The sequence below is a fragment of the Semicossyphus pulcher genome, unplaced genomic scaffold (assembly GCF_022749685.1).
Source record: "Semicossyphus pulcher isolate SPU_LCO1_2020_fin unplaced genomic scaffold, fSemPul1.0.p SCAF_12, whole genome shotgun sequence".
Taxonomy (NCBI): Eukaryota; Metazoa; Chordata; class Actinopteri; order Labriformes; family Labridae; genus Semicossyphus; species Semicossyphus pulcher.
Window position 1 is genome coordinate 6022146 of NW_027211626.1, and position 13583 is coordinate 6035728.

The following is a 13583-nucleotide window of genomic DNA, read 5'->3' on the forward strand; positions in this document are numbered from 1 at the left end:
AACGGGTCTGCTGCATCCAACAGAGGCAACTGTTCTCTCCCAGGATTCAGGATTATGCTCACTACATGAGCCACCCCGACAGAAAGAAAAGTAACTGAAGAATGAGACGGCTTTCAGGAATTCTATGATGACAGAGGAGACTGGATGAGAAGGACGGATGACTAATCTCACCCTGCTTCCTTTGAAGTGTCTGAAGTACGACTCACTGTGAAACTTAGTTGAAGAAAATGTAAACAAAGGCCCTTCTGGTCTGAATAATGTAAATTGCTTTGTTGGTGGTAGTGATGACAGGCATTAAAAATAACTATATTGAAACTGTCAATCTTCTGGCTGATGGTCTGGTTTGCTCTTGATGATCATTTAGAGGCATTAGTATTCAATTAGAATTGTTTCTTACATATATATTGCACTTTGTAAAAGAGAAGTTTTAGCTTTAATGCTGTTAAAGTCTTGTTGGGCTGCTTTTGTTAAAGTAAGAATCTAAGGCAGCGCTGAAATCTTACACAAACTTTGAAAGGTTTTATGCTGGTCAGACTTAATGATGTTATAGTTAAGGTATTGAAGTTGGAATTTACTGCAAAAAAATCCATTAGATTACTGTGATTAAAAAGAACGTTGTTGTGGAGTTACATGGTTAAACTTTATGGTATAAATGTAAAGATCACTTTGATTGAGCAGCATGCCGTCTTAGATTTATGAATTGGATAATGTTCATTACTGTGGTTCAGCAGCTGCTGCTTTAAAGCTGTCTGTGGCCTAGGAGTTTCTGTTATAAGTATTTATTATCACGCTCATAAAACAAGGTAGCTTACTCTGAAATATAAAAACAATTTCCAAAAAGAGGGACACTGTGTGTGGCTAAAACTTGTAATACCATCTTGACAGAAGAATATCTCCCCAACATCTTTTTGGTATCATGTAAAACCACCGGTTGCTCTTTAAAATAACAAAGTATTCCCTCTCTACTACAATGACTAACCACAAAACAAACTTCTTAAACTGGTGAACTTTCATACTTTTATAGGTCTGAATTAACGTGTATACATGTAACTACTGTACATAATGAATCCTAATTTTGGTAAATAAAACTCATGTAGTTAATTGTCATTGTGAAATGTACACACAAACTGATCACAAGTGGAAAACTGAAATATTTTACACAAACCCTTTAGCTTCCACTTTGTGATTATTTAATAATCAGAACATCTTGAGTGAAGTATCTTTTTAAATGCTTTACCACAAGTAATTCTGCAGAAGATTATAATAAAGTCTTTAAGTAGTGTTTGTGTTTGAAAAAGTACTGAAAAATCACATCAAAAAACGTTCCTTTGTTGTTTAAAAGCAGGAAGAAATGAGGAGTCAGTTTCTTCCTTGTCCTCTTCCTGATCAACATCTTCATCCAAGGAGGTAAAGAATAAGAAAAGAACGAAAGAACAAAGAGGATCGACAAGAAAACTACAGTTCATTTCAAAAATGTGCAAAATAAATCATGAGCCATCTTGTAAAGTGCTTTCATCATCATTATGACATGTGCTTATCTATGTTTGTTTGTCTCTCTTTTATGTGGATGGCTACGCGAGCTGAACGTGGAGTAGTGCGTGATGAGTCGATCAGCTTCCCTCCAGCCTGTGAGGAGAGCTCCATGGACGGTGGAGTAGAAGTGAGGATGAGTGGCCTCTCCTGCAAACAACACCTGCAGGGGCTGAAACAGACGCAAGCGGTAAGAACAGAGATTTGTGTGCACTTGTGTGTTTATGTGTGAATAAACCATGCTAACGGGTGTACCTTTGAATGTGATCCCCTCGTAGGTAAAGGCTCCATCATGTTCTCCAGGTCCTTTGTTGAGCAGCCTATCGCTGGGTGACAGTATGATCCGCATGTCCAGGAGTCACTGAACCACTGTGTGCGCAGGATTCTCTTTGGTGTTACAGACGGGTCTCCTGAAAACACAGTTAAGCTATAATCAGGTATGCTGATTCCACCCAGGTGCAGGACTGAACGCTACAGGAAGTCTTTTCTGTTAGCTGCCATCAGACTGTTTAAAGAGCAGTTATAAACCAACAATGTAGACTCGTGTAGGAAACAGTTGCATATGCTTATATTATACATGCATTTGTGTATTTATGCACTGTACATATTTGTGTTTATGTACTGTTTATATGTGTTTATGCACTGTATATATTTGTGTTTATGCAGAGTATATATTTATATTTATGCACTGTAAATATTTTTATTTTTGCGCTGTATATATTTGGGTTTGTGCACAGTATATATTTATGCACAGTATATATTTATGCACTGTATACATTTATATTTATGAACTGTATATATTTATATTTATGCACTGTACATATTTTTTTTTTGCACTGTATATATTTGTGTTTATGCACAGTATATATTTATGCACAGTATATATTTATATTTATGAACTGTACATATTTTTATTTTTGAACTGTATATATTTGTGTTTATGCACTGCACTGTACATATTTTTATTTCATATTTTTATTTATGCACTGTACATATTTTTATTTTTACACAGTATATATTTGTGTTTATGCACTGTATGTATATATTCATATTTAGCTTTTTACACTGGATTTTTTTGGATGATTTTTTGGGGGTTTTGTCTTTATTATATAGTATAGCTGAAGACAGACAGGCATTATGGGGAGGAGAGAGTGGGGGGTGACATGCACCATGTCTTAGTAGCATGTTTGCTATGTATGTTGTTAACCATGTATGTTTTAGTGTCTTATTTGTAAGTTTCAGTCTGGTTTAGAAACTTCTTTTAGTATTTTTATGTGTAGTTCGTTTGTGCCTACATGTTTAGTGTTAGACGTCTGTCTGTCTATCAAATACTTTTTGCTAATGACCAAAGCGCAGACACATTTTCTCAAATAACACAAAAAGTAAAGTGCTCACAATAAAAGAGTAGCAGATTTACCTTACCTTACCTTATCATAATAAGCTAAGAAACAGCAAGCCAAAAAGGTTATTATACGGTACAGCTTGTTCTTAATGGATAAAGTTTTAGAGATTGAAGCTAGAACAGCCACCCACTGCTATTTGCTCCCTCTCTTCAAAGAGCTATTAGAGAGTTATTTAGCATTCCTTTAATTAACAGTTGAGTGCATGAATAACTTTCCTTATGTACAACATCTTGAGATCCTCTAACACACAGAAAAATAAATCTTATACAGTAGCTGACATCACTTTAATTAGTGTCCCTACATTGTCAACATTACACTAAAACTCTAGAGCTATACATGTGGCCCTCAACGGCTGAATAATCACTGTATATATTAGTTATTAAAGAAGAAACAGCTCTGCTATTCTTCAAAGTAGTGACTCAACACATAAACAGTGTGACCAGAAGATGGCGCCAAAGAAAATAAATCTCTGTTTGGTCTTGAATCCAAAGGTGTTATCCTCTTTACAGTGGCCACTTAAGGACACCTCAGAGTCCGCCTGTCGGGCGGATCCCTTAACCGGTAGACTTATAATGTCATTACTATAAGCTGTAAATTGTTATGATGCAAACATATATGTCATATAACCTTGTGGTAATTACAGCGAGGGATCGTGAACTGTAAAGAAATGAAGGTTATACTTACCCTCTAATTAAATGTTTATTTATCTAATGCCCCCTATATGAAAGCTGCACGCAACAAACTGTCTATTATACAGTGGTAGCTGCATGCTAGTTGGGAACTCACTCAGTGAGCTTTATTATTTAGCATTAGTGGTTCTAGTATTAATAATAGTAACACTTATTTTATATTTCTTCTAATTTCACAGGGTTATAATTTGGTGTTTTATAGATTTATTAACCAATTAACACTTTTTGTGGTCCTCCTATTTAATAGTTGACTCAGTGTCTATGAAGAGTATTTACAGAATATATGGATCTGTTGTGGTGCTCGTCCAAACACCTGATTAATTTCATTAAGATGTACATATAAGTTTAATTATATCAAAGTTCCTTTCTTATACCTTTCATGTCGACAATGTAATGTTCAGTATTGTAGAGGAGATTTTAATTCAATCTTTAAAAAATATTAAATAATAATAAGGTAATAATATTTTTCCATTCACTCGGAGCAGCTACAGGTTAATACCTTCAGACTCACCTGTGAATGCGCGGAAAAGCTCAGTGACGGATTGCCTGAGCTCCAGTTCACTCAGTGTCTCCATATGTTCTGCCTCATGCCCAGCGATCCAGCCACACAGAACGTGGCCATGTGTCTTATATGCTGCTGACCTCTCTGACGGTTTGAGCACAGTGAACGTTGACATCTTTCTAATCCAGCATGTTTTTATGTCTGACACCTGGTCCACGACGTCCTCCTGGAGACACAAAGGAGGAAAACACAGAATTAATGTGAGCAGAAGTTTATTTAAAGTCTGGCTTCGTCATTTTAGAGTAATTCTAGTTATTAATTATTGATTATAAGGTTATTTGTAGATAAAAAAAATAGGCAGGACAATATGCTTACTGGCAATTTAAAGAATAAAGTTATCAGAGGAAGTTATTTATGAAGTTTGGAGAGAAACACATGAAAAAGTAAATCAAAGTTAGTTTCTTGCTAACTAACATTTAGACACTGTTTCGGTGCATGCCTGTAAATGTATTTGTGATTTATGCCTGAGCTACACACCTCATCGTTCCACACCAGGTAGATGACCTCACAGTCTTCATCCCACCATGGCGATTCAAACTCTACATATATTTTGTTGCAGGTTCCAAATCCTAGTTTGTGGACGGAGCGCAGCTTGTGTGCCGGGAGAGGAGGACTGAACAGCGTTGAATGATGCTTCTTAAGATAACCTGAGAATAAAAAACACTTTTTGTGTTTATATGCTGTGTAAGAGGGCTGACAGATGAGACGATATAAACTTCCAGAGATTTGGCCATTTATACTGAGGTAACTCCTTTTATTATATCTGGTAATATCAGGCCATTAAGAGTTCAAATTAATCAACAAGAAGAACTGTTTTATGGCATTTTACATCACCTCGATTTGTCAGAAATGGAATTGGCTTACATGGACAAAAACAGTGGTTGTGATCTGGTTATTACACCAAGAAATGCTGGGGTTTATTCCCAACAAAATTAGACTTGAACTTGCCAATTTTGTACTTCTCTTTGTATGATTTGTAATCTAATTTGTCAGTGTATTTATTGTCCTCTCTGTAGTTTTGTGTTTATATGCTGCTATTTTCTTGACCGGGTCTCTCTTGAGAATGAGACCCTGTGCTTCAAAGAGATTATCTATCTCAATAAAAGTTAAATAAAAATAAAATTAACAATCTGTTGACCAAAAATCTGTAAATTATGTCACAATGTATATTTATATCCTGATGTTAAAATACATATACTGCAAGTCAGGATTGTATTTATATTGACAACTCCTTTAGTATAGCCAAAATTAACAAAGTCTCAGAACTAATATGTTTCGTTAAGTTTCACACAAGTTTCAGTATCATTTGAGGTCATCGTTCTGGTACAGTATGTGTGCAGAAGTCTACCTAGAGGCACTGTGACGATGACATGATCAGCAGCGATCCTCTCCCCGTCATCACACTCGACCGTCACGGTGTTTTCTCTGCTCTTTGTTTTGTTCCAGTGAACAGATCGCACAGGATGATTGTATGAGACCAGACCCGCAGGCAGCTCCACCATCAAGTTCTTCACCAGGCCTTCAAAACCACTGCAAGAAAGGAATACAGAAAAGTTACCTGCATGTACATTTATAGTCCTCTACTGGACTTTGGTATTTGGTCTATCTCTGTAATTTTCTGACTCAACACCTGGAGGAGGACCAGTTCACAGGGAACATTGCAACTGAAGTAAATGAAACAGAGGCTGTGTCATCCCTATTACCCACAGTTAGAGAAGGGAGGATGATACTGAAGCTCCAAGGCTGGTTTCACTCCTTATATGTAAGGGATAATGTCTACTGCGCAGGTTGTTATCAAGGCCTCTTATAACCTTGCATGGGTTCCTACAGTTTTTGAGTATTTAACCTTTATTGCTTTCTCTCCACTGTTTTCGTCTCTTTTCTGTTTTTCCCTCTGTAAACAGATGGACGTCAAATTTACCGGACTTCTTTCGGCGGATTGATATGTTTACAAGCTAGTCCTCCAGATTATGAGATTAGATCCTCTTCCCTAGCAACGGTCTGTTCTTCTTAGCAACCGTCTGCTATCGAGAAATAGCAGACCTCGGAATGCCGTAGCCAACCAATCAGAATCAAGTGTTTTACACAGTCGTGTAAAAATGAAGGAATAATATCACGTGACGATGATGTCTGAAGCTTCAAAAGTAACTGATGCTTTGGAAAGAACTTTATTTGCGGTTTAAATAGTTTAACAGCTAATCTGGGCACATATGTGGAATAAGAAGTGAAAAGAGTAAGTAACAAATATGGGGACGTATGGAAAGACCAAGAGTCCAACAGGATGAGAAATTATTTTATCACTCAGCCTTAAAATTACTAAATTCAAATTACAACCCTGTAGATTAAGCAATTTCCTGCTCACTTCCAGTAACTATCTATGTTTATGTTACTTGTACAAAGTTTAACATTGAAATGTAAATTTATTTTTCATTTGAGCAAAATTATTTTATATTATCTAGACTGTTACTCAAGAGTGCAAAACTATTTTAAGCTTACATAAATATCCATCTGCTATTCAGTGCTAAACTTCTGTAAAAATCTATACAGATCATTTTAAACATGAAGGCTTTTCTTTGACTGTTATTGCTCACATACTAAAACTAAAACTATTAATATAAGTGAGATGTGGTGGTAGCAAAGGTCAGCCTGAAAGCTTCATATGGCTGCATACGTCTGTCACCAACTATAGTGCTTCATTTACTGTCTGGAGTGCAGACTCTGAGTGTGCAGACGTCTGTGCTATATTATGACGTCACATAAACCACAAGGGACAAAACATAAGTACCAGTCCTACTTTCTTTTCACAATCCCTCATTACAATATGCTACGATACTCTACAGCTGTCAGTGATGACGGCAAACGATGGTGATGAGTAGGTGCCTGAAACCTCGAGTTCCTGCTCACTTCTGAGTAATCCATTGAGCATCGACTAAGACACAGGGAGTCGCTAATGAGTAAACACAGGCGTGATTTCTGAGAAAAGGAGAGTGATATTCTGTCAAAGAAATGTCTCTTCTTGAACCTGATGAAAGGATCTTTACAAAAAAATAAGAGTGTTTTTTCTGGTATAGTCTGGAGCTTCTGCTTGCAACACTTAGCCACAGTGGTGTAGAGACTAGAGCCTGAGTAATATAAGGTTTTTGAGCCGATAACTACAGCAATTTAAGGGGTAAAATTCAGATTTCTTTTCAGAGAAGTAATTCTAGTGCGGACCAGCTGTGATGCTCTGCTACATGTGCTGCAGACAGTCTTGTTAATAGTAAGTTAATAGTAGTTATCTTCTTTTATTCAATAGTAATATTTATTTATTTCTCAAAGGGTCATATGTGCAATAAAAATCTGTCAATGTGCAATAATCTCTCAACCACAGTGCAATAACCTAATTTAGTTTAATCGAACTAAATACCAGGTCAATTACCCACTGTTTACTTGTATATTTTCTAAGAGTGTATATTTTATATATTTTGTTATCTAATTTTGTACTTTTTATATATATATATATATATCTATCTATATAGATAGATATATATATTTTGATCTTTATTTTTTACCCTCTGTGTGCTGATTCTTTCCTATTGTATTGTACTGTATAAGCTGCTGGAGACTGAATTTCCCAGAGGGAGTCATCCCAAAGGGATCAATAAAGTTGAGTCTAAGTCTAAGTCTAAGTCTAAGTAAACTATGGTGTTTAAGCACGCTCTACTGCTAAAATTGCTAAATCTCCCCCGTTTTCTGCATTAATTGTTCTATGAAAAAGGTTTCGATATCAGCACATTTTAGGAAACATATACACAGATACTGATATATCTGTAGCAGGCCCATATCAGCCTGATGTTATTGGCCGACCAGTATATCCCTCAAGCTCTAGCAAAGAGAGTATTTGGTGAGACAAAAACACTCTGCCTGCTTCTCCAAACAAAGCAAGAGGAAAAACAGGGCAGGTACCTTTTTTTGTTTTGTTTGAATAAGTTCAAGAGAAGGTGGAGTACAAACCCTGGAAATGTGCAGTCCAGTCCAGATAGATTCTTGTACATACAAAATCCCACCAGGTCTATGTTGTCCATGGTGTGAGTTGCACTGCTGCAGCACTCCCCCTTCAGCATGGCACTGACCGCACACAGCCGCTGTTCTTGGGTGGTTTTATCCTTATCTTTCCACCTTACTGCTGCTCTCTGTCGAGCCTGCACACAGTAAGACACAGCCACAGACATGAATTAAACATTTTAAACTGGTTCCACTTCGCCTTCAAGAACTTCCCAGACTTTCAGGAAAATAATTTGTCGCTCAAAGATGACCTACCTCTGACTGTAAGAAGTGTCCTACGCTGTGCCAGGGTTTTTCTTTGAGGTTCCCAAATTGTGAAGTGTCCTCCATTAACTCATTAAACAACTCCAGAGCAGGATTCATTTCTTCAGCACTCAGCCTCTGACCTGCATATCACCCAGAAACACACATTAGAGCGTTATATAGTATAACAGGGTAACACTTTATAGTAAGGGTAATAGTTCGCAATGGACTAAACATTTCTTCTTCATATTTGTTATCCTTCAAATAAAGCCTTCTGTTTATCTGGAAAACCAACAAATTAGATATTTTGGGCAACATTTCAACCATCACATGAAGCTAGGAAAAGAAATAAAAACAGATTAATCATGTATGCATAAGCAACACCATTAGTCATTTGGTATTTCCCAGTCACCACTTTATCTCTTTAACCAGAAAAACGAGGGAGTCTTCAAGAAGTTCTGCTTGACTAATCAAGTTTACGTGTGAACTGCTGTTAGTTTCAGTCACAGCCCTGTAACTGTGGACTTTTCAAAGAAGAAGTCGTGTACATCTTGTAAATCATGTCATGCATGAACTACTGTTAGTTCTCGTTCATAAAGTACTTAATTTATGATAAAAATTTATGATAATACTTGTATACTTACCATTATACCCTTGCGTTTTGTTTTAGAAAATACAGTAATTATGGCTTTAAATCTTTTAGTTGTTCTTATTGCTTTTTTTGAGTATTTTATATGTCTTGTTGCAAATTCCTTTATCTCTACCCATTTATATTTAGAATTCTTCTTTATTATTCATGTTTTCTGCCTTTGTGCTAGCCTAGCCTCCTTTGTTTATGTTATTTGTGTCTGCTCCTTTGTTGTTTGTATCTCAGGACTATCGTAATGTGTTTTCAACGATTTAAAGAAATGAATGATGATGATAAAAGTGTGGGTTACCTGAGCTGCTGAAAAAGTTGGGGACCCATGGAGGACGTTCATCGATGTCCATGGCCTGGTTCTCTGGGCTGGCAGCCTTCGAATCCAAGAGACCATAATCTCGAGCCAGGCAAAATAAGGGATTCTCTTCAGACGGACCGTGGATATAACTCGCACCTATCTCTGCAATGTTATTACCTGCCGAGGAATAAAACAGGAAGAGAAACAAAGAAATGAATATAACCAAAATGTTTTACTCCCTTCAGTACAGTAAAATGAAAGTAGAAACGAGCAGAGTCTCTTACCCAGTTTCGCAGTCTTAATTCGTCCTCCGGCTCTTGAAGTCGCTTCGAGTATCCGCACATTTTGGAAACCAGCATTAACGAGCTTGTGTGCAGCTGATATACCCGAAATTCCACAACCTATAATAACAATCTTTGCGTCCGCTCTCGCAGCCATATTCACTCTGAATGCAACGACTGACACAGTTTATCGCGACTAGTCTACAGGTCAACACAGAGCTTACGTAAACGATTGCATAACCTCTTGATATTGCTGTGTTCTGTTGTCAACTGCCCCCGGACTCTAACATTCAAAGTACTGAACCTAACAAATGAACACGGATAAGAACAATGTAGGCTATTTCCTATAGCACGCTCTTTAGCCCGTAATGCTTGGGTGTGGTGCGTTTATAATTTTCTCAATAGAACCACAGCATTACTGTTTGAATTGAGAACATTTTTGAGTAAAGGACTTCTAAAAATATCTTTCAACATCGAACATCACATTTACCTAGCCCTACATGGTATTAACTGCGGTTAGGCTAACCGTCGTTTAGATTTGGATCTCTTGGATGCTTGCTGGTGTTATAACGTTCGCGAACGATCCGATTCTTTTGAACGGCTCTTTGGTGCGAACGATGGGTGAGAGGCGTCCTTTTTAAAGTTGTGCCTGCCCTATATCCACTCCCCTTTATGCCGAATTACCACAGACAGCTTTTCTCAACCGTATCTCCACTATAGGTCACGTGCAGCGGAATCCTGTCGCCACAACATAGTGCCAACGGTGAGCAACATTATAGTCCTCTGCCAAGTTTGTTGTTTTTCTGTTGACATCTCTGTAGTCATACAGAGTTGTATCATAGATTATTGGCAAGTCAATGACGTTGATTAATTGTCCCTACATTATTCTGCTGTTTCCCTTTACACTTTAAAAGTGCAGAATATTAAATATTGTGTGTGTGTGTTGACACAGGAGAACGCAAGTCCGCCCACTCTCTCACCTTGGATGTTTTGGCCATAAGATCCAGCTCCCTTCAAAGAGCCGAAATTCCCAACACTAATGCGTGCCAATATGAGGTGTGCCTACTTGAGCTGTTATGGTATCGGTGCCTGGAACGGACAAAAAGCACAAGACAAATTGAGGTTTTTCCTGTGTTTCTCAAAATCCAAAATTATCCAGAATACGTCAGCAAAAAACGACACGTTTATATAAGTTTAAAAATAAGGACACAATGTTCCACAATGCTTTTAACTTGGTCTGTGAAGTAGGCAAACTTACAGTTAAACTACTTCAACATTTATTGGTACACTCATGAGCAAATACAGGCTATTGGGTCATGTGCCAACTTTTATTACATAATTGCAAAGTCTTTAATGATGGTTCGTTAATGATCTACCACTGTTACAGTAACAGTGCCAATATAGGTCAGCTTATATGGCTGCTCAAAAGGGGGTGTACCCAGTTGGTTGTGGCCCTATGGCAGTTTTCATGAACCAGGTTCCCCCATTCTGCTCAAGGGTGTATAATTTTACTAGATAATTATCACATATCAAGAGAAAAACAATTATCCAACTTCTCAACTGCTGTTTATTTGCTTCCCTTATCAACTTTTGTAACAGATTGTTTTTCCGCTTGTAATTTTAAATGGTTCTTATACTAATCTTCTCTGTTGAATATCAGAACAAATGTATGTGAAATCAACTGATCTTTTAACTTCCAAGTGTTCATTTCAACAAAGTCAAACGCTTACGCAATGCTGTTCCTGTTTTATTTTGAAAGACCGCAATCTCCGTCATATCAGTTCCTTTCCTCGTGTCTCCTGGGAACTTGAATGTAATGTGCACCTGTTGTTTTCACTCAACAGCCCGTGAATTTGTGACCTGTGAGCCCTGTTAATATGCACCGCTGTTTTATCAGCTTCCCTGACAGATTGTCTATTTGTTCTTTCTTTGGCACTTTCGGGCAATTTGTTTGCGTTGATTCTACGGTTTTTGACTTTGCCTTGTTTCTTGTTTTTTGTCTGTTCTTTGACTGGATTTCTTTGCTGGTTTAACAGTACAAACAACACGCTTTTAGCGTCTCTTTTAGGCCTTTTGCAACCTGCCCCCATGCCCAGTACCAGTACAGAATGTATGAATAAGAGATTAAGCTCCGCTTGTTGAAACAAGTCTAAAGAGACATAACTTAGTGCATTGTTGAAAGTTAAAATTCTCCACCAAAAAAACCCCCTAAATAAATAAATAAAAACGAGTGGTAAGAGCCTTAATACTAAATTGCTCACCTGATGCTTGCGGTACACTTTATATACTTTACTTATATACTATACTTTATATACATATTTTATTTAAATATATATTTTATTTAACTGTAGGTCTTGTGCTTTGACTGTTTTTTCATTGTATATGTTCTTAATGTCTTTGCTATTGTTGCTTCTGTTCTTTCATTGATGTAAAGTGCCTTTGAGTACCTTTTAAAGCGCTATATAAATAAAATGTATTATTATTATCTTGGCATAAGTATTTTTAGATCTACTGTAATAATTTAAGAAAAAGAGCCTTTGTTTTGACTTTTAAGTCTGTATGGCAAGATATTTAAAACTTCCACTACCCTGACAATTACTCCATGTGTTTTGTAGCTGGCTGAGAGAGGTTGTTTTCCACAGGGAGTGTGGGAAAGCATGGTTTTGTCATTTACATATGTAATAATCTGTTTTTGTCACATTTATTAATGCAGTCATATACAGTATAAACAGGCTGTAAAACACCTTTGTTTATTACAGTAACTGATGAATAATTATTTCACACACTGTTTTTGGCTTCTGTTATATTAGAAATCATCATTAGCCTGCAAATCATGTACACACAGATTGCTTCACACAGATCTAGTTGGTTATGTTTAGCCTCCTGTTTTACTGCCACAGTGGTGAATGTCTAAACTGTGTCAATGTACAGAAATCTTACGGGTTTTTTAAACCTTCAGGATGTTCTAGGACGTAGTGGAGGACAGAAGAAGCAACATCTGCGTTCAGTTGAAAAGGGTATAAGCTTATTACAATGTTGACATCTACCAGTCACTGAAAGAAAAAAAATTCTATTCACAAGCTAATCAATGGTAAATGTTGTGTCAGATCCCAATTCATTCACAAGAGCACATTCACAAGATACACTCTGATGCACTCCAAACCTGCAGAGGGCGACCACACACACAAAAGAGGTTGGTGGAACCAAAACTCTCTGCAAGTGCTCAGAGGGACCATTTTCACCTGCGCACTTACTGGATAGGCATGGCATGAAATGTTTGGATGTAGCTCAGTTAGCCCTTTCACCTGCTCCTGAAAACAAGGCAGGACCACAGCTCCTGATCAATCAGAAGACGCAACTGGTTATCAACCTATTCTATTCCATCATTCTGTTTATGTCCAATGAAACCATCAAACCCCGAACCATCTTTAAGAAAATAAAATCAAAGAATAAGAAGAATTGAGTTGTCCTTTGCATCCTTCAACAGTTGATCAAGCAGTTTTCAAGTTTGGGCAGAGTTGTGGTCACAAAAACACACAAAACTTGACAGTAAAGAAGCCAGAATCTTTCATATATTTTACCGGCTTTTGGCTGGTGGTGGATGCTAATTTCCAACCCTGGTTCTGCCAGGTGAGGTTTTACATAAACTATTTAGGTTTTAACCTTTAGAGCATTTTATTGTCAATGAGGTCAAAGTGACCGGCCTACTGTCATTAGACATCTTACCTTTTCGGGGGAATTATGAGTGTTTATTCTAAAAGCAGGTAGGAACCAAACAAAAAGAGACGTTTTGCACAACTTGTGACTGATGCAAAAGCAACAACTGAAGGTCACAGTTACAAAGGAAGCTACAAAAGCAGGTTAATTAAAATGCACATTATGACATTTTTAGA

At 37.2% G+C, this 13583-nt stretch overlaps 1 protein-coding gene across 1 annotated transcript; it reads right to left on the minus strand.

The window, feature by feature from the left end:
• Positions 1-613: 613 nt before the first annotated feature.
• Positions 614-10175, minus strand: LOC138589026 (peroxisomal N(1)-acetyl-spermine/spermidine oxidase-like). The gene is made up of 9 exons (XM_069659301.1): positions 9694-10175; positions 9410-9586; positions 8484-8614; positions 8178-8365; positions 5533-5714; positions 4662-4831; positions 4134-4350; positions 1786-1940; positions 614-1702 (listed from the first exon to the last, which is right to left on the minus strand). Exons 1-9 carry the CDS (start codon positions 9845-9847, stop codon positions 1535-1537), a joined length of 1542 nt encoding a protein of 513 aa, XP_069515402.1. The 5' UTR covers positions 9848-10175; the 3' UTR covers positions 614-1534.
• Between the last annotated feature and the right edge of the window lie 3408 nt (positions 10176-13583).

Coding starts and splice junctions, on each gene's coding strand:
- LOC138589026 (XM_069659301.1), bottom strand. CDS start 9,847: ATGGCTGCGAGAGCGGACGCAAAGATTGTTATTATAGGTTGTGGAATT. Junction 4,832..5,532: donor CATCGTCACAGTGCCTCTAG/GTAGACTTCTGC, acceptor TTTTATTCTCAG/GTTATCTTAAGAAGCATCAT. Junction 1,703..1,785: donor CGAGGGGATCACATTCAAAG/GTACACCCGTTA, acceptor CGTCTGTTTCAG/CCCCTGCAGGTGTTGTTTGC.